The sequence below is a fragment of the Xenopus tropicalis genome, chromosome 4 (assembly GCF_000004195.4).
Source record: "Xenopus tropicalis strain Nigerian chromosome 4, UCB_Xtro_10.0, whole genome shotgun sequence".
Taxonomy (NCBI): domain Eukaryota; kingdom Metazoa; phylum Chordata; class Amphibia; order Anura; family Pipidae; genus Xenopus; species Xenopus tropicalis.
The window spans coordinates 75558878-75578733 of record NC_030680.2 but is presented as its reverse complement, the minus strand read 5'-3'; the positions used below and the strand labels follow the sequence as shown (position 1 = coordinate 75578733).

General features: G+C 39.2%; 1 protein-coding gene across 2 annotated transcripts; it reads right to left on the bottom strand.

Annotated features, from left to right (window-relative positions):
- Positions 1-201: 201 nt before the first annotated feature.
- On the bottom strand, positions 202-16170 carry slc38a7 (solute carrier family 38 member 7). 2 transcript variants are annotated; one of them, XM_002931658.5, is made up of 12 exons: positions 15996-16169; positions 14216-14339; positions 11791-12072; positions 11450-11648; positions 10330-10471; positions 9763-9861; positions 7696-7753; positions 7426-7540; positions 6370-6517; positions 4700-4899; positions 3301-3355; positions 202-2271 (listed from the first exon to the last, which is right to left on the bottom strand). In XM_002931658.5, the coding sequence occupies exons 3-12, from the start codon at positions 12025-12027 to the stop codon at positions 2169-2171; spliced, it is 1356 nt and encodes a 451-aa protein (XP_002931704.1). In that variant the 5' UTR covers positions 12028-12072; positions 14216-14339; positions 15996-16169; the 3' UTR covers positions 202-2168. The 2 variants fall into 2 exon arrangements, with proteins under 2 accessions (XP_002931704.1, XP_012817092.1); XM_012961638.3 differs by lacking the exon at positions 14216-14339 and having other exon boundaries at positions 15996-16170.
- Between the last annotated feature and the right edge of the window lie 3686 nt (positions 16171-19856).

Sequence of the window (19856 nt, the reverse complement as noted above, 5' to 3'; positions counted from 1 at the left end):
ATTGGTTACTGGCTGCTAACAGCTTAGAGAGCTGTTAAGCAGGAAGTAGTGCTCTGGCCATTATGTTAGACATCTGCCCGCTCCAGCCTTATAGATTACATTTTTGCCTTCATAACTATATTAAAAACATTTTTTTTTTTTTTGCGAAGTCTACCTATTTTACACTGAACTGCTCCTTTAAAGAATTAGCCCCTACAGAAGAAGTGACCTCTATGAAGTAGTGGTTTGGAGGGATGCCAGTTACAGGGCATTCGAGAAAAACAAACCTATTCTCTAATCCCAACCTGTTGTCCCCAGGTTACAGGACACCATTATCCAAAAAGGTATCACATTTGTGGCCCACAGAGCATAATTGTTAAAAATCAAATGATAACATAGTGGCACACATTTCTTGGGATCCTAGTAAAGCTATGAACTAAATTATTATGAGGTTAAATGGATTTCCTTCATGGCTGTATAAAAATTGTAAATGCTGAATTTGACACCACTTATTATTAATTATATAGTTAATTAACATAAGGCTAAATGCTGAATTTTAAGTCTTATTAGCAATGAACTCTACATATAAGCTTAACATGATTGCTTAGTGCTATTTCTATATGACATTATATATAAATTCATGTATATTTGCATGCAAAAACTTGTTTTTTATTGTTTTGATTGGTGGTGTTTACCTATTAAAAAGTAGCATCTTCTGTTGGTCTAAATAGCCTAAGAATCAGTACCCTTATTGTGCACAGGCCATGTATTTGGTACAACTCATGCTTCAATAAATTAGCCTCTTTTGTGTGCTTGTTCATGTGATCTTCCTGCCAATAAGCTCAATATACTAAGGTGGACATGTGACTTAGACAAAAAAAAATTAAAATAGAACTTAAAATGTTGCAATGGAGAAACTAATATTTGAACAAGCCGTTTTTACAGAGATTATGGGGAACGCAGGAGTATATTGCTGTTCAATGAACCATGTTCCTAGCAGATAGGGGGATGCACTTTGCTCTATGCTGTAGTAAACATTTAAATAAAAAATACAGATATTCCATTTGGTTTTCTATTCATACAAGAACAAATCCCTTTCAAAACATGCTATTGCACATTAACAAGAAAAAAAAAAAAGATGGTTCCCAGAATATCAGAGAACCTAACCTTGAACACAATAGGCTGCACCAAAATGTCTGGGTATCAGAAATCTGGAATACACACTTCACATAAAATAACTGTCCATGTCTTGCTTTTTTTAAATATATATTCAGACCAGCATTTGGGGTATCTAAATGATTGGCTGTGGGCCAAATTTGAACTGATAAGTCTATAACTCTGCAAACACGAATTTATATTCCACCTAGTTAATAACACATTGAAAATCAACTCAAGGCAGCTCAACATTGGTCAAGCAACTGTGATTTCATCACACAAAATTTTATGGCTTTATAGAAATGAGCTAGACACACCGGCCATGATACTGACTGACTATAGAAATAGCCACTTTCATAAGGAAGTAAATATTTAAGATATAGTGACATGTTTTGGACTTTAACAGGAGTGTGTCACTATTTGCCTATAAACCAATGTATTATAAACTTTCATAGTGCACCTACAGTTATGTGATTTTGTTGAATATTTAGTTTTTAACAGTAAACCTGGTAAGAAATGATTCCCAAACCATCTCTAGATAATGTAATGCTTTTTGTTTGCTTACACATTCCTCACTGGGTTTATACAGAAAATGGCTATCCAACAACATTTAATCCTCTGAATTATTTCTATAACTGAACCCAAATATATACAGTAAAGTGTGCATTGATCATAACATGAGATTGTTTTGTTTTCTGACAATCAAGACAATCTTCTTATTTAGACCTTAACATATATATTAAAATTGTTCTTCTCAGAAGTGTTGCTGTAGCAAATGTATATCTCTGTAGTTGGTCCTGTGTCCTAATTAAATAATTATTTGTTAATTATACAGTGATTAATGCTTGGCATGTATAAGCATAATTTTTGGTTTGCTTACATTAGCAAATCAAAAAAACTTGTTTGCAGTGCATTTTTAGAACTGTGTCTGAGTAATGCCTTGCAGAACACCAAAAAAAAGGAATCATGTGAGATGTCCAGTATTCAAGTAATGCCTTACAGTTCCTTTAACCTCTTGTATCAAAGTTCATAGATTATCCCAGTAGATCCACAAAGATGGCTTTGGTAGTGGTCTGGCCAAAGATAAATGTTCCAATGGTGACCATGCTAACACCGTAACTCAGCAGTGCCCACCAACTACAAAAGCAAAAGGCAGAGAGAATAAGACCATTAGTACCAAGAGAATAATTAATGCATCACTGGGTGGGTTTCACAGTAAAGCCTGTAACAAAAGGGTATACAAATATACAGTACTAATTATGTCCTCATAAAATGCATTCTAAGTATCTTCTAGTATTCCTACAGTTCTTAAAGGTGTTTTTTCACAGTTTGGTTTTTAAAGTGCACAAGTAGTATTTCTGCACTGCAGCATTGGGGTCCTGAGTTCTATATCAGCTTGGGCACTATCTGTGCACAGTTTGTATGTTCTTGCTGTTTCTGTGTGGGTTTGCCCTGGGTACTACAGCTTCCTCCTATACTCCAATAACATGGCTTCTTATAAAATTGACTCTGTTGTGTATGAATGTGATAGGGAAATTGGTCTGTAAGATCTACTGTGGAAGGGACTGATGTGAATCATGTATAATCTCAGTACAGCTCTGCCTAAACGTGTTGGTGCTATATATACATAAGATATATAAATAACAGATAAATAAAATTTAAAAGATGCTATTAAAAGCAGTTTCTGAATGTTTTGCATGTTTGTTTCTTACTCGTAAAACAATTTTGTAAACCAGCTGATTAAAGGGGTTGTTCACCTTTGAGTTAACTTTTAGTATAATGTAGAGCAGGGGTCCCCAACCTTTTTAGCACCACGGCCTGGTAGGAGGCAAAAAATTGTTTCCACGGACCGGAGGCAGAGGGGGGCGGGGTGCAACACATGCAACGCGCTGGGGGGGGGGGGGCGCTGCGGCCAACTGCCATGCCGTCCACGGCCCAGAACTGGTCCGCGGCCCGGCGGCTGGGGACCCCTGATGTAGAGAGTGATATTTACTAGAATTCTTCTGGTTTCTATGCAACTTTCTTCTCTATTTAAAAAAAGCTGGCTTTTTCACCGCAGGATACTGTTATAAAGTGAAGAAGAAAATCCTATGATTGATACCTGCTGAAACTATATCATGTGACACTCTGAAAAGGCACGTGAACCAAAATGAAGGTAATGGTTACCTTTTGCTCTTATGCTCATGGATCTCAGATAGCTTAAGATGAATGAGGCAGAGACCTGTTCAAGAAAGAAACATGAGATACAACTAATTTTCTATCAATATTTTTCACTGCATCTTCTAGAATTGTAAACTCTTTTAAAGGAAAAAGAAAGGTAAAGTCACTTGGGGGTGCCAAAATGTTAGGCACCCCCAAGTGACTTTAACCGCCTACCTTTTACCCCAGGCTGGTGCCGCTGTCAGGAGAAAACAGCACCAGCCCGGGGTAGCTGCCGGCGCTTCCTCCTTCCGGCTTCGCTGTGCGCGCATGCGCAGTAGAGTGAAAAGCCGAACTTATAACATTTAAGTCGGCTTTTTCGCTCTACTGTGCATGCCCGGCCACCGGCAGTTTAGGAAGTGGAAGGCGGAAGGAGGAAGCGCTGCGCTACAGGTGCCCCGGGCTGGTGCTATTTTCTCCTAACAGGGGCACCAGCCCGGGGTACAAGGTAAGCGGTTAAAGTCATTTGGGGGTGCTTAACATTTTGGCACCCCCAAGTGACTTTGCCTTTCCTTCCCCTTTAAGCAGGGATCTGTTTACTTTCTGTCAGTATCAGTAGCATGTTCAATGTCTTTAACCTGTTGTACTACACTGTTGCTTTATAAATACATGTTGGTAATAAATCCACTTTTTTTTTGTGGGTTTTTGTTTTTTTTTCTTTTTTTAAAGAAAAAGGTGAGAGTAAGGAGAAGGCACATGGCAGTATTACAGTGTCCATTACACCTGCCGATATATGCACATTATTCATACAAAAATTCCTATATGTTAAGTTTTCCCCCGATAACTCCTTATCAAGATTGGTAATCCACAGGGAAATAAAACTTGAATATGATGTCCAACAACTTCCACAAAGTGTGCCAAATATCTAATTATGCATATGGAACAGGGGTGAATTATATTGAAATAATGTATTTTACAAAAAGGGAGTGGTGCATTTATACTATCTTTTGGGACATAAAGAAAATCCCCTGGAAGGATTAAGTGACAGGATTCCAGACAACCATTAGAAAAGAGAATACATGTAGCAAAAATATGTCCACAGGTGTCAGCATTTTTAATGCACAGCTGCTACTCATGACCTTACTATTTTGTACAAGGTATTTGATTTGTTTTTCGTGTAGAGGTTTACTGCCTTTACTATACCTGCCCTTGACTCCTGTACAATTACACAAGAGCAATCTCAGGCATACAAAAAGTATCAAGTGACTACAAATTTGTGAAAATCAAACTCAATCTCTTTTCACTACTCAATTTAAACATACATTCAATTTTATTACTTTTTCTTAACACACTTAATAAACCATTACACAAAATCCTCAGAAATACTAATGCAAATGAAATGTAAATATTAGAGACAATCACTAACCTGGAAATATAAATATGAAGCAGGCAGCAAGCCCTCCAATAAGAGATATAACCCTCCCAATATCAGGGATAAAGAGAGCAAGTAGCAGAGTTAGTAGGAACCAAATCACAGTCTGCAAGACCCTGCGGCGCCTTTCTTTACTGGGCTCCTCACCAGGCTCCTGTGAAGTGAAACGAAGCCACAAGCCTTCCAAAACTGCTCTGCAAGAAAAGGCCAGATAAAATATATTTCATTAATTCTCGCATATTGTGAATAAATCAGTGCTGCTTATTTCCAAGCTAAGGTAACTACTGGGGACTTTATTCTGTCTTTGTTTTTTCTGCGACCACTGTTAATGTGATAACTTCTCCACACAGACACATTTATGGGCACATTCATCAATGTACGATTGAGTCCAAATGCAAAAATTTTTTATTTTTTCTAAGTTTTAGAACTGTGCGTATTTTCTACAAAATATTCGTTAATTTGTGCAACTTTTTCGTACTTTGGCAACAAAATCGTATTTCTCGCAACGAATACCAAAGTTTTGGAATTCATTCAAGCTTCAGTATCGTGGCTTTCTTTTGGCCAGGTTGGAGCTGCAAAGTGCCATTGAGTCCTTTGGAAAGCTTCCCACATCATGCATTGAAATGTCAAAGTCAGAAAGGGTTTTGCGCTGTTTACGATCGTTGGGATACGAAAATCGGATCGCCATTCGCAAACGAAAAAAATTTCTGAACTTTTAGATCGTAAGTACGAAATTTTCTTATTTAAACGAAAAGAATTTTCGTGACATTTGCGATCATCAGAAATGATCGGATTATGTGATTCGGATTCATACATTAGTGAATTACTGTATAGAAAAGTAAGACACTTCCAGCTTTACAAGAATTACATAACTTGGCATGTTAGCAAGAAAATATTTAAAGGTACAAAGCAGAAATGCAAAAGGAATTGTAACCCTTTCTTGGCACACTCACTTTTTTGGGCTGTATACTTGATTAACAGGAGATTTTTTTAGTTCTCTTTGCAAATGTGAAAGATACTGGAAACTGGGATTTTAGTGCAGTGCCTCCAGCTAGTCGAACACTGAGGAGGACACCTCAAGGGGATTTCCACTAGGAAAATTAATTAGCACACACTTTGCAGCATGGATAACTTTATATAACCGTTGAAATAGTATAAACATGGATGAAATTGATAGCTGATTATCCTGCCCTGAGGAACCCATGCAGTCTATCCACTCCTGGCACAGTCTCTGTAGGTGCCCAGTCCCAACTTTGGATCCAGATAGACCACAACCCTTTTTATTCAGTTCAGTTCCTACCCCAAGAGCTCTTAAGCCCCCCAGGTATCGCTACCTGCACCAAAGTACCTTCCCCTTTGGAAAGGTGGCTGCTCCCACGTAGCAAGCACGCAAACAATACCTGTCCTCACCAGGGGACACGCTTTGTAATCACCAGCAGCCCAACAGACTTTTCTTTTTGCAGTCTGAACATACAACATCTAGTTCTGGCTACTCACTCTGGATCTCAATTCCAAAAGCTGCCAACAGTGCACTGGGGCATCCAGCCAATCCGGTTTCTCCCCAGTCTGTAGCTGGGCTGGATGATGTCACAGACAGAAAAACAGGGGAAAAGAGTTGTCTGATCCCCTACAGAATCTTTAAAAACAAGAAAAAAACTACTCACCTGCCACAATAATGTAGAATTGGGTAAGATGTCAGAACACACAGAATAATAAATGCCCGAGCTACAGCTACAGCAATATCATCTGAGGGAAAGGATAGAAGAACATCCTGGTTCACATCAGAGCCAAAGAGGAGGAATCCACAGACCCCTAAAAAAGAATTAAACAGCTCATTAAGCTGCTATAGCAATGGTAGGGTCAACTTAAAATAAAGCATATATCAACTACAGAACTGCATCGTTAATGCAACAGATGATCTAGGAGTACTAAAGAATTGTCCTAACACAAGTCCATCTCTGACTTTACAAGCTGATTTTATAAAGTTACAGATACAGAGACCTAGGTTTAAGTAAACAAAGGAATGAAATCATAGTGTGTAAAATAAGTCATCCAATAAACATACATGTAAGAAGATAGATTTGCAAGCTACAACAAAACAAATATTTCTTTGTCAACAATACTTTTACAAGCTGCCAGTTATTGAAGCATATATGCAATATGCATTATATGAAAAAAAAACATTTTAACAGTTTTCTTTATGAAATAGAGTATGTTAAACTCAAGCCTAACTGGCAGTTTATACTTTATTGGGCCAAGTGAAACATTCTGATGTGTCAGGTGTTTGTAAATGTAAGCAAAACCATAAAATCATAGGGAATATTTAACATCTCAGTTACTTGGCAAAATTTCCTTTTAAGCACCTGACAGGACCAAAGTTACAACATGCTAGCTCTCTTGTGGTTCTCAAAGTGTATAAAGACACTTCCAACTGGAAAGCACAGCTGTGTCTCCAGGAAACCTTTTGTAGGTGGACCCTTTATTTAAGGAGGATGGCGCAATGGGATAACACTCATTATACGCTAAAATGTTATGTATTTTGCACCTGGTATTAAGCTGTACTCCAACAAATGTCCATATTTGTACCAAGCATTCCAGATAAGACTGGTGTGGATGCAAGTGATCTCTGAACACAATACATTCCCCCATAGAGAAATACAATTTTATTTATCTCTTTCAAGATTACTAAAGGCATTCATTTCCCTAGGGTTTGTGCTTACCTGTGCCAGTGTAAACACAAAGAGCTATGAACATAGCAACTGTCACTATACAACCCCAGCGCTTAATGTCCTGTTGCTGCATACTTCCATAAACAGGAACACTGCTAACATGGCACTGCAAAGGAAAACAAAAATAGATTTCTCAAAAAGTGATGGCGAAAAGAAGAAGAAAAAAAAAAAAAAACAAAAAACAAGCAAATGAGCTAGAAAAAAAAAAAAACTAAAAACTGTAAATAAGCACAACACAAAATATAAATCATAATATAGTACCTGGTAACCAAAGCAGATTGTAGGCACAGCATTAAACACTGCAAGCCACGATGATGGGCTGAAGATCAAACAAGAGAGCAAGTTAGAAGCAAGTGAAGAAACATATAGGGAAGTGTGAAAAAGAATGTGGAAATATAAAAGGGTTGTAAGCTCAACCAACAAATTTGAGAGAATTTTTAGAATTGAGAGTTTTAGAATCCCTTAAAATTTGCAACTCTGTATTAGGGACCAATTATCTCACAGCCTGTGGCACCCCTACCCATATCCAACAGCCCCCTCTCTGATGTCCAGAAATTAAAATTGGATGGCAGCTTCTCCATCTTCTCTCTGCAGCACAAGCACATGAAAACTTAGGCCAAACATATTGTTGAAAATTAATTTCCACTGCAGAGATAAGACAGTATGATGAACTTCAGAGCTGGAAGCACCAAAGTTATAGTTACGTATGGATCAAATTAAAAAATCAATACAAAATAAAGTTGCACTAGGATCTGTTTGCTTTTGGTGGTTTGCTTTTACAAACGCAGGGCTGTCCAACTGGCAGCCCGCAGCCAACCTCTGTGTGGCCCCCCACCTGTCTGGCTGCTGTGACTGTTTACATTTGTGTAAGATTTAAATGGTATCAGTACTTAGATTAACTGCCCCCCTGCATGGCTGTGGACCCCTGTATTGTTTAAACATGTAATCCCCTGTATTGTTTTTACCTTTTAATCCCTACATTGTTCACACTTCAGCCTCAGACTGTAAGCACCCGCATTGTTCACCTGTTCACACCTCAGACTAGGAGAAGTGCCAGCATTGTGTCACTATATGCTGCCTGTGTGTGCCATACTCTGCCTGCCCTATGCTGCCTGTGTGCCATGCACACAGGCAGCATAGGGCAGGCAGAGTATGGCACACACAGGCACAGTAGTGCAGGCAGAGTATGGCACACACAGGCACAGTAGTGCAGGCCGATTATGGCACACACAGGCACAGTAGTGCAGGCCGATTATGGCACACACAGGCACAGTAGTACAGGCCGATTATGGCACACACAGGCACAGTAGTGCAGGCCGATTATGGCACACACAGGCACAGTAGTGCAGGCCGATTATGGCACACACAGGAAGCATAGGGCAGGCAAAGTATGGCGCACACACAGGTAGGGAATGCAGAGTATGGCACATACAGGCAGCATAAGGCAGGAGCCCTATGGCACACACAGGCAGCATAGGGCAGGCAGAGTATGGCACACACAAGTAGCATAGGGCATATAAATGAAGGGTGATACCCCTACACCAACCATTTGGGTTTTTGTTGTGCTACCACCATTAATATGGGTATGGTCTGAAAAGCTCTTGTGATAACATGGGTGTGGTTTAAAGTGGGTGCGGTTTTAAAAACAAAGGGAGTGGTCAAAACTGCCTTCCATTATTGGCCCTCCACCATGTAGGCCAGAAAAAATTTGGCCCTTGGTGCCACAGAAGTTGGACAGCACTGCTTTAACAGATAAGGATAACCAAAAAAAAATTACTCCACAGCAAAATTCTTAGGTTCCTGAAGTGTATCTTTGTTGTGCATCAGCTAAACACTGCCCATAATCGACACACCAAAAAGAGGGAGTTCCCTCTGCCAATACACTCTACTGAACACCTGTACCTAGTTTAAGTAAGTGTAAAAATGTAAATATACAGCCAAACTTTAGTTTGAAAATGATACAGTAAAATCCAGAGGAATCTAGTAGGACACAGAGGAGAGCTTTGGCTGTTTTAGCACCTCTTAATAACAGTGCTGGAATGGAAAGATACAGATATAGTTTAAATATACTAAAACATTTCTGTTTTTGTCCAAAGGCAAGATTAGTATGGTATCCTTGACAGAACAAACTTCCTATATATGCTGCACACTGAAGAAAACCTCATGATGAATCAGCAACCACTTCATTACTTATCAAATCTGTATTTCATGAAAGGCATGGACAAAAGGTTACACTGTGTAGGCATACAATCTCTCATTTAAGCAATTATTAAAAGTGTAATTTTATTTTTGTTTTTTATAATAATGTGTAATAGGTAATCAGGGTACCTGGATGGAATATCATGAGAGGGGATCGTAGTGTCTGGCCAGATACATCGGACGATGACAATGACAGTCACATAACATGTTCCAAGAACACTGAGGAAGCTGTGGGAAAGACAGTAAGCCAACACTGGGAAATCTGTATTCTGGTACAAGGAAGAGAAACTAAAAAACACTACAGAATGCTAACAGTGTAAAACAAACAAGAATAAGGTCAAAATGCAAACATGAAACAGACAAACTAAGAGAGGCAAAAAGGAGAATATCTAATTTGAGAAATGCATTATTGGTAGAGAAGGTAAAGTTATGCTTTGTTTGCAGAACTACAATCTCCAGAAGCCATCTACAGCCTAAACTCCAGACCACAGTACTGTATCCACTCACGCAGCTCCATGAAGCTGCACTGATAGTGCAACTAAAAAGAGCAGAGATCTTGCATCCTTTCACATGGAGTGGAGAAGAGCCCAAAAAATGCTAATGTGAATTAGAGTGGATCTAGAATATTACAAACTTAGCAAAAAAATCATGCAAGCATTTTATTCATTTGTACCCTATACCTGTGCAGTTTCTTACCTGGCATATTTTTGTACACTGATCTCACGAGGTAGTGACAAAGGCAGGATGAGTAAAATGCCAGTAACAGATATAGTGAATTTTCGGTCTGCATACCATGGCAAAGGGCTTTCTGCTTTAGTGTGCATCATTGCTCCCAGAACTGTTCATAACATTAAACAAAAAGGCATTTAAAAGCAAAGTTAATATTTAATTTTCCAAATAACATGACGTTTACAGAACAAATGTGCATAGATTAAGGACTAAACCAGTCAACATAAAATCTTGGAAAACAATGTGCAATGTGCAAGCTAGTACCAGGTGACTGAGAGTTATATATATCCTCATAGACTGCACAAAAAACATGCAAAAACCCTCTCATCTCAGGAATACCAAATTTGTATGGTGTGATAGGGGAGGACTCCCTGAAGAGCATTTATCCCAGGATATGGGGTATAGAGGCTTCATTGGCAAGGTCTTTAAGTGAGGGTTTACTGGCCTTTTAAGCAAAACAGATGGCTACTTTTAACTGCAATTGTGGGTGAGATCACACGTGCATAACAGAACTTAGCTGAGGCAGGTACTGATACCTCTGCAGGTCTTTTGTATATCCAGGTCCATGGTCTTTCAAATATTACCACAGCAATGAAACAGAACCACAGAACGTGTTTAACCCAACATGTTGCATATTCTGCTGGTGTTTTTAGGGGTCATACTGAAAGCTAAGAGAATAACACTATTGGACATTGGTAGGGATCAGGGCTATCTTTAGTGTGCAACAATATTAATCCCAACAATAGCAATGATAACATGATATTGCATAAAGGAATACAATATAAAATAAAAATTGTTGGTGAACTTTGTATGAAGTACTTGTGAAGGAAAGCTTTAGCTTCTAGTTGCTGCTCTGTGCTGCAACCAAATACAATTGTAAAAACCAAAAAGATAGGAAAAAAGTTTCAGCAGGTCTGCTGCAAAACATTTATTGTGGGTAGTGGTTACCTGCAGACCTGCTAAAGCTTTTTTTCCTATTTTTGGGGTTTTACAAAGGAATACAATATAATAGCAGCACCTGAAAGGTTTATAATATTTTTGCATATACACACACTCTCCTATACTGAAAGGAACAAGGGTTACTTACGCTTATCTAGCTGGTCCCCAATTATGATGAAGAAAGCAATGCAGGTGCCAAAGGTGTACACTGCAATAAGTACCTCACAGAACACACCAGCTGTGCGTCCGCATACACCCCGTACCACCTCCTGGTATGTACGCTCGCTGCATGCATCTGCACAGTGTGCAAGGATCACCAGCCCACTGATAATGAACAGTAAAAGAACCTAAGAAAAAGAGACACATGAGATTCAAGTAGGACATAATAGTTTTATTTTAGGTTTTGAGACACAACATGTAAGAACTGCAAAGGTGATGAAGTAAAGTTATAAAATCAAATTACTGCTTTGGGATATACCTCTCACTCACCAGTTGCAGTGATATGCTTGCAGTTATACCCCCAGCTGCACTGAACGCTGCAGGAAAATTTAGCAGCCCTGCTCCAAGCGCAGCATTAACCACTATGAACACAGCTCCAGCAGGCGATGTTCCTCCAGCCGATCTACGCAACTCTGGGGTTGCGACACTGGGACTCTGCAGGAGACGGGCACGCTCCCCAGCATCCCATGAATAGTCCGCATTGATACCCACATTCCCAAGGGACATTGTAATTGTTCAGTAGGTCACAGCATCGGTCTTCAGAATTTACCACTGCAGAAAAAAAGGAAGACATTACTATATGCAAGTGGAAACATTTGCAGAAAAATGATAAACTCATAAGTAGTTAAAGCATAATTAAACTCTAGGCCTACAGGGATTAAAAAAAAAAGTTAATATTACTCTTTTATGGGTAGCTATATAGCATAGCATTCTGATGGTACCTCAGAGATTTTTTCCTGTAAAAACTGAAGTTAACTTAATCATTAGCCAAATGTTTAGCCAAAGGCTAATGCCTAAAAATGGCATCCCAACAAAATCTATGGGCAAGCTGGCTGGTATGAGCACAAGGCTTTTTTTATGCACTGCACATGCAGTATATTTAGACATGTCAGGGATAGCTTAAAGGACAAGAAAATGTGGATTCACTGGGGGTGCCAATATGTTAGAAGGCCCCCAACAAATCCAAATGCACTGGCCCTGGGAAAAAAACTTAATTCAATAGGAGTTGCATAACATATTGCCATCCACAGTGAGGGCTTTGTTAGCCTGTACCTCAATGAGGGAAAGACATTTTCTGTTATAGGTTCTCTATAAGGATATAAAACAAATGACTTATATTGTGCTTTGGCAAAAATTAAGATATGGCTTTATCATAATAGATGCCCTTTAAGGCTTATGGAAAAATAGACATTTAAGGCTTTTTTCCCAATGGATTTGTTACCTGCTCAAAATGTAGCATTACTTGATGCTAACCTAATGGCTTCCTATACACAGTAATGTAGGATAGAATATTATGCATTTCTTATGACATATTCAAAAACTAAGGAACTACTAACATTGATCCCTTACCCTGCCACTCTCATAAAACTGACACCTACATACATGAACATTTTATCAGCCAAAAAGACACAGCTTCTTAATCCCTTACCCTCTTACCGATTTTTTAAAGAAGAAGCAGAAGCACATTTTTACTCTTTCAAACAGGAAGCAACTCAAAATTGGAAACTACTGACCAAGCAGACTCTAGTATGGGTAGGATTAACTATTTCTCTCCCTGCAGCAGCTGCACTGGCTGATAAAATAGTCTCTAGAAATGGTAGGCTGCCACTGTAGCACACTTAAGCTTGTGCTGTGAACAGGATATAGCTTTCCTACAAAATGAGATTTTGGCTTACTCCTATTTATTAACTTTCTTTCTATTTATTAACTTTCTTTCTAATTTAAAATGCCAAAAACCTAAAAGGAAACTTGTGCCCTTTTAAATGGAATGATGACAGATTATCTAGCATTAATGCTATTAGTAGGACCGCCATTGAGGAAGGATGTTCAGTACTGTTGTAGGAGGCCTGGCAAATTTTCTTTATGAGGAAATTTTTGTGCCCTGAAGCCTCACCCTCCTAAGCACTAAAAACAATATCTGGAACTCAGAGTTATTTAAAATGAGTGCCTTAAACTGGCAAAGGGGACCAAACATTTAGCTGTATGGGATTATTTTTGGTGGTCCTGGCTACTGCCACTGTACAACAGCTTTACCAGCAGAAAGTAACTATGCCATACTTATAGCCTTGAAACCTATATTTCAAGAGATGAAAGAGAATTAATTGCCTTAGACATTAAGTCTGATCTATACTGTGGTATTTTAAGACAATTTGCACCTGATATTCAACTTTTGTCAGTTTGTATGTGACATTGTTCCTGTTTGGAACATAAACTGTTATCTAGTTGCCAGGGTTCAACTGACAGTAGCAACCAGGAACCATTTTGAATGACAAACTGGAGATGTTGTTCATAGCTTATTTACCCCTGTTTACATAGTACCTCTATTATACATGTTTATCATCAATGACCTTAACTTTTAAATTTTAAGATACTATTCAATAGAAAAAACAGATTGTAAGCTCAAAGAAGAACAAAACATATGCCCAGTACCATCCCACAACAAGGTAGAAGAAACCAGAATGGCAGATGATGTGTTTCCATTTTTTCCCCAAGAAATCTCATTACCTCTAGAGCTAGTTAGTAAAGAAGAGCTCATGCTATCAATATGCTCATGAAGGCAGCTACAGCTGTATCAAGATCACAGCAATGTCTACAATATTAGATGGGTTTAGGCCTCCTCACCAGTTGGTGGTCCTAAACTAATGCCAAGATGGCAGGCTAGTTTCCATTAATCAAAAATAAACTCTCTTCTTACCTTCATTTGCAGTGTCTACTTATCCAGTGCATTTGATGGGCTGCTCCTTGTGACCTTGTGACCTTTACCACCAAATTCTGGGAGTTTTAATGCCTTGCAGAAGCTTTCCTTTCTGTTTCTGCTCCTATGGGAGACTTCATGGTAGAATACAGTAGTTTGAAAAAGACCCTCCCTATAGAATCTATCAATGACCCCACTTAACACAGATAAGTCTTGTATAGAGTGCTTAATGACTGACTGTCCAAGACAGCCCATTTTACATTGTGGACAAAAATGGAGTGGTTTATGAGATCACACTTTGCTCCTGCTACAGCTCTCTACATACAGTGCATTGCATATTTAGAGCTACTGTATGGATTAGATTTTTCATTTGAACTTAATTTGAATTTTACATCACTAATCAAAGTAGTCTTTAATGTCAAAGTGGAAAAGAAATCTATCTACGTAGTTTATAAAACTATATAAAACCATTTTGATGTGAAACCCATAAATAAGATTGTGCAACCAAGTGACACACAGAAGTCATACAATCCATTGAATAGAATTTACCTATGTGCAATTAAAATATCACATGACAACCCAAGCATTCCACATAATAGATACCATACCTATACTGAACAGGGTTGGGTTATAAAAATCATAATTAAACTGTAAACATCCTTTTAACACATTTAATCTATGATTAAAAATGGAGCAAATATGGTACGACTGTAACACTAACTAGAGAAGGCCGTCCACCAAAATCCAGGGACCAGGTAAGGAAGGCATTGAGAAACAACCCAGTATAACACAAAGGGAACCAAAGACAGCCAAAGCTGAGATAGGAGAAACTGGTAACGGGTTAGCTATCATATAAATGCTCTTGAAAGCTTGGTGTTATGAGAAAGGTGAGAAGAAAGCAATTGCTGAAAAAACCCATGCCAGAGCCAGCTTGGAGTCTGCCAAAACATGTACGACACAGCTAATATGTGATATCCTGATGTGACAATCAGAAAGCCAACCCTGCTCATCATCCTGAGAGTACCCCATAGTGATGCATGGTTGTGATCAGGTCCGGAGTGGGATTCAAAATAGGCCCTGGCATTTCAACTACACAAAGGCCAAACAAGCCCCACACCAGCCCAATAAATATTTACTCCCTATGGCAGTGGTTCTCAACCTTCCTAGCGCAGCGACCCTTTAATACAGTTCCTCATGTTGTGGTGACCCCCAACCATAAAATGATTCCCAAGACCATTGGAAATCTTAGTTTTCCGATGGTCTTAGGTGACCCCTGTGAAAGGGTTGTTCGACCCCCAAAGGGGTCCCGACCCACAGGTTGAGAACCACTGGCCTATGGCATCTTACAGCAGCCCTGTACAAGTCTTAACTCCCCCCAGCAGCAGCCCTATATAAAGTAACGCTGCACTCCCCCAGCAGTAGCCCTGTACAAATCACTCTGAAGCAGCCCTATAAACATCACCTTGCTAGCACTGTCACCTTTTGTAGAAAAAGAAATACTGCCCTTCTTAAATGTTATTAATTACATTGGCATCAAGCATAATTAACATTAGCAAGCTGGCAACCTACACACTGCAAACCACTGATTACAGACAGGTACTCCAGCACTTGCTTTTAGTTTCAGCGGCCACCTGAGCCAGCAAGTTAGAACAATGCTTTGTCCCAGACATGCAAGGAACTGCATGGAACAGCATACCCCCTACAGCACAGACAATACAAACCCCTTTCTGTCCCCCTGCAGCGTTTACCCCCACCATTTCCCACTCACAGCAGCCCTCACCTCTGGAGAAGCCTTTCTTGTGTACCGCTGCTCCACCACGATTCCTGATTCGAATCTCTCGTTCCCTTCCCTAGCAGAGCCACAGCAGCACTATAGAAACCTTAAGGAAGTCTTGTTGTCACAGTCATGTGATCATGATGTGGGCGGGGCAGCGTGCTGTCGCTGTGTTTAGTTCCTGTCTAGGAGAGTCCAAAAAAATCAATGGCTGCTAACTCATTTGACTGAATTTTATTGCCGGACAGCTGCTGTATTAGGCAAGGAAGGGTTTGCAAGTAGTGAGGAGGGCTGCTGAATATGGTTTTGTGCTGTTTTTTATCCGTATTTTCATAAGTGGACACTGTTGTGCAAGTACTTAGCAGCTAGAAAAGTGTCATATATATATGACACTATGGGGCACATTTACTTACCCACGAACGGGCCGAATGCGTCCGATTGCGTTTTTTTCTTAATGATCGGTATTTGGCGATTTTTCGGAAAATGATCGCGACTTTTTCTTTGCCATTCCGAATGTTGCGCAAAATCTGGTGATTTTTTCGTAGCGTTAAAACTTGCGCAAAAAGTCGCGCCTTTTTCGTAGCCATTCCGAAAGTTGCGCAAAATGTTGCGATTTTTTCGTAGTGTTCGGATTCATTCAAGCTTCAGTATGGTGACTTTTCTTGGGCCAGGACTTCTTGAAGCTGCAGGGTGCCATTGAGTCCTATGGGAGGCTTCCAAAATCATGCTAAGTCTGAAAGTTTCGCCCGCCGCTTACGAGCGCTCAATACGAAAAAGTCGCGACAAGATACGAGCGAATCGTAATGGCTACGAAAAGTCGTAAAGGCGCCGAAAAAATCTCAAAAAATACGAAAAAGTCACAAAATGTTCGTTTTCCAATCGGAATTTTTCCAATTCGGATTCGAATTCGTGTCTTAGTAAATCAGCCCCTATATATATATTTTTTTTTTTTTAATTTTTTTTTTTTTTACAAATGAAAAAACAAATAATACAAATTAATGTACGGGCATAGCAGCAAGTGTAAGAAAATCAAGGAACAATAAGAAGACAATATATGTGTTATTAGTATATACACATATAGAACACACAGGACCCATACATATCCTGTAAATTATGTCTTTATAAATGATGTAATATCTGTCACATGACTCACTGAAACTTGTTTATTATAATAAGTAATATACCCTCTGTAAAATGTTAGGATATTAGAAGTCGCCTCAGCGTTCCATGACCTGTATAAAAGCTTGGCTTTCGGCCTCGGGCCTTAATATGATCATAGAACTCTTCAGGGACAACAGTGAGTACATTATTCACTATATATGTAACATGTATGGGGTCATTTACTTAGGCTCTGGATGCAGGTGCATCTGGCCATAGCCGTGCACTGCGCTTTGAAAGACATTTAGCTCCAAGGTCGAAGACACACAGGGCTACTTAGTAGCAACTTCTTGTCACAGCTAACTAAATGCCAGAAATTACCCTCCCATAGACAAAACTGAGAACGCTTCTGCTAAAATACATGTAAAGACAATTATCAGTATATGATTAGTATTGTTTTTTTTTTGTTCGTTTTTTTTTGTAGCCATGATAAGTGGCTGCTACTAGTAGTTCTGTGTGTCTATTGTCTACACCACAGGCTGTACACCTGGTAGCCGGTGGACCAAATGTAGCCCTCCAAAGGATTTTTATGGACCCAGTCTGCTCAGAGACTCCAGCCTGACACAGAGAACTTACCAACACAGTTACTACACCATCCTAACACACACAACATACCAACACACACCTCTGCTCTCACATGAGGTTAATTAGACCCTCAAAACTTTGATTCTTTGTAATGTGATCATCGCTACTCATGTGAATCTAAGACTTCTGTGTGCAAGTGATTTCCTGTGTTTTTGACCTTCAGCCTGATTATCTACTCTGCCTGCATTGACACTCTGCTTGTCATAACTTTGTATTTTTCCTGCTAATTTGAATTTGACGCTTGAATACTTTCAGCTAATCCTCCACTGGCCGCAGTTCTGCCTCAGTGATTGTGGTAGGAGAGGCTTTCCTATGCACACACTCCAATCAAGGTAACAGCTGCTTCAATTAGGCTGATGCACATCTTAGTGTACACTAATGCATTTGCAATTTTAGGTGAAGATGCAATATATAGAGCAACTCTCAAACTACCAAGATAGGCAGTTGCTTTAGAACAGGAAGGGGGTGGAGTAACTTAGCCTGATGCAATGTAGGGGAGGATACATGATACAGCTGCCCTACCCTTCCTTCCGCTACTTTCCCTTTTAACTGTAACAAACTTGTCTCATGCAGAAATATATCTTAAAAGGGTATCAGTAGTAGGATTTTCATTTTCAGGGTGGGCTGTCCTGGCAGGTGAAATGCAAGTCTGTTTATCTATATAATGTACTATTGAAGTATAGGAGATGAAACAAGTTATCTTGAGAAAGGTCCTAATTTGTGACAGTAACGTTGATTTTTGCACATTAAAGAATATTTAGTTTTTTCACCTAGACCTGCGAGTGCTGAGTCCTCTGTTCTCTGTATTTCTCACATATATAACAATATATACATATACCTATACTAAATTAACTGTAGATCTTGATACTGACACTAAAAAACTACTCTTAAAAATATGAATGTACATAAAAGGTCATGTTGATCATTTTTTGCTGATAGGGCTGTTTTTGTAATTAATTGTTACTTGAAGTTTCTAAACCTGACTGTTTTGCCAACCTGACTGTTCCTTCTCAACCTGTCAGTTACAGCTTCTAATGCTAACAGACTCCTGGAGCACAAATATGGCAGCCCGCTCATAGAGGAACATGGGGGATGTTAAATCATCAGGCAAATACCTTTATGGTAAAATTATAAATAGCATCAAAACAATGTTAGGATAGATGTGAAAAAGGTTTAATTTCTGGTGCCAGTATCTCTTTAAGATCACTATAGCCTCACCTTATCCTTGTTATGCTTATCTTTAGGGTTCAAACTTGGCTGAGAGTATGCTGTGATGATCAGGTGTGAGGCCATTATAACAGAGGGCTTACAGAAGATGATACAGTTCAGAGATTCTATTTATCCTGTTTTTGTTATTTAACCCCCACATTCAGCCACTGAGAGCTGAGGCAGAACTACAGCCAGTGGAGGATTGCCAAAAGTGCTGAAAGTGTCAAATCCAAATTAGCAAGCAGAGGGTCAGTGCAAGCAGAGTAGATAATCAGGGTGAAGGTCAAAACCCAGGAAATCACTTGTAAACTCTGTTAAGTAAATAGGCATAATAGGGATTGAGAGCAATTGTTACCTCTTAACCTACAGCCTATTCTGCACACTGTGAAGCTGAAACTTTAGGTCTGGTCTTGACTACCATTAAGAGTTTGGTGGAGAATAAAAATGATCAAATATTTTAATATATATATATATATATATATATAAATGTCCACACGACAGCACCACACTCCGAAAATTGCTACAATGTAGCTGCCCCTGTGCACGGAATACCATGTTTGATTTGAGATATATATATATATATATATACTCCCCCAAAACCCACACACAATATAACAAGCGCCTGCTGTTTGAATCACTCCTGCCTCATCTCATACCTAACTACCAACATTGCAACAAAGGAGATCTTACCTGTCAATAATTGTTCAAAATCAAAAGATGTGACATCCCCGCTACCATAATCCACAGCTTCTGTTACAGAGACAGCTTCCTCTGCTTTTAAAAAGGATATGACATTAACTCAAGGGGCTCTCTAGCATGAAAGGATTTTCAGTACTGTTAGTCTCATTTACAAAAGTACAAGGAAGGAGTGCAGAATCATGCTCTTGTCCTGCAGCTTGAAAAGTGCAAGGGGCT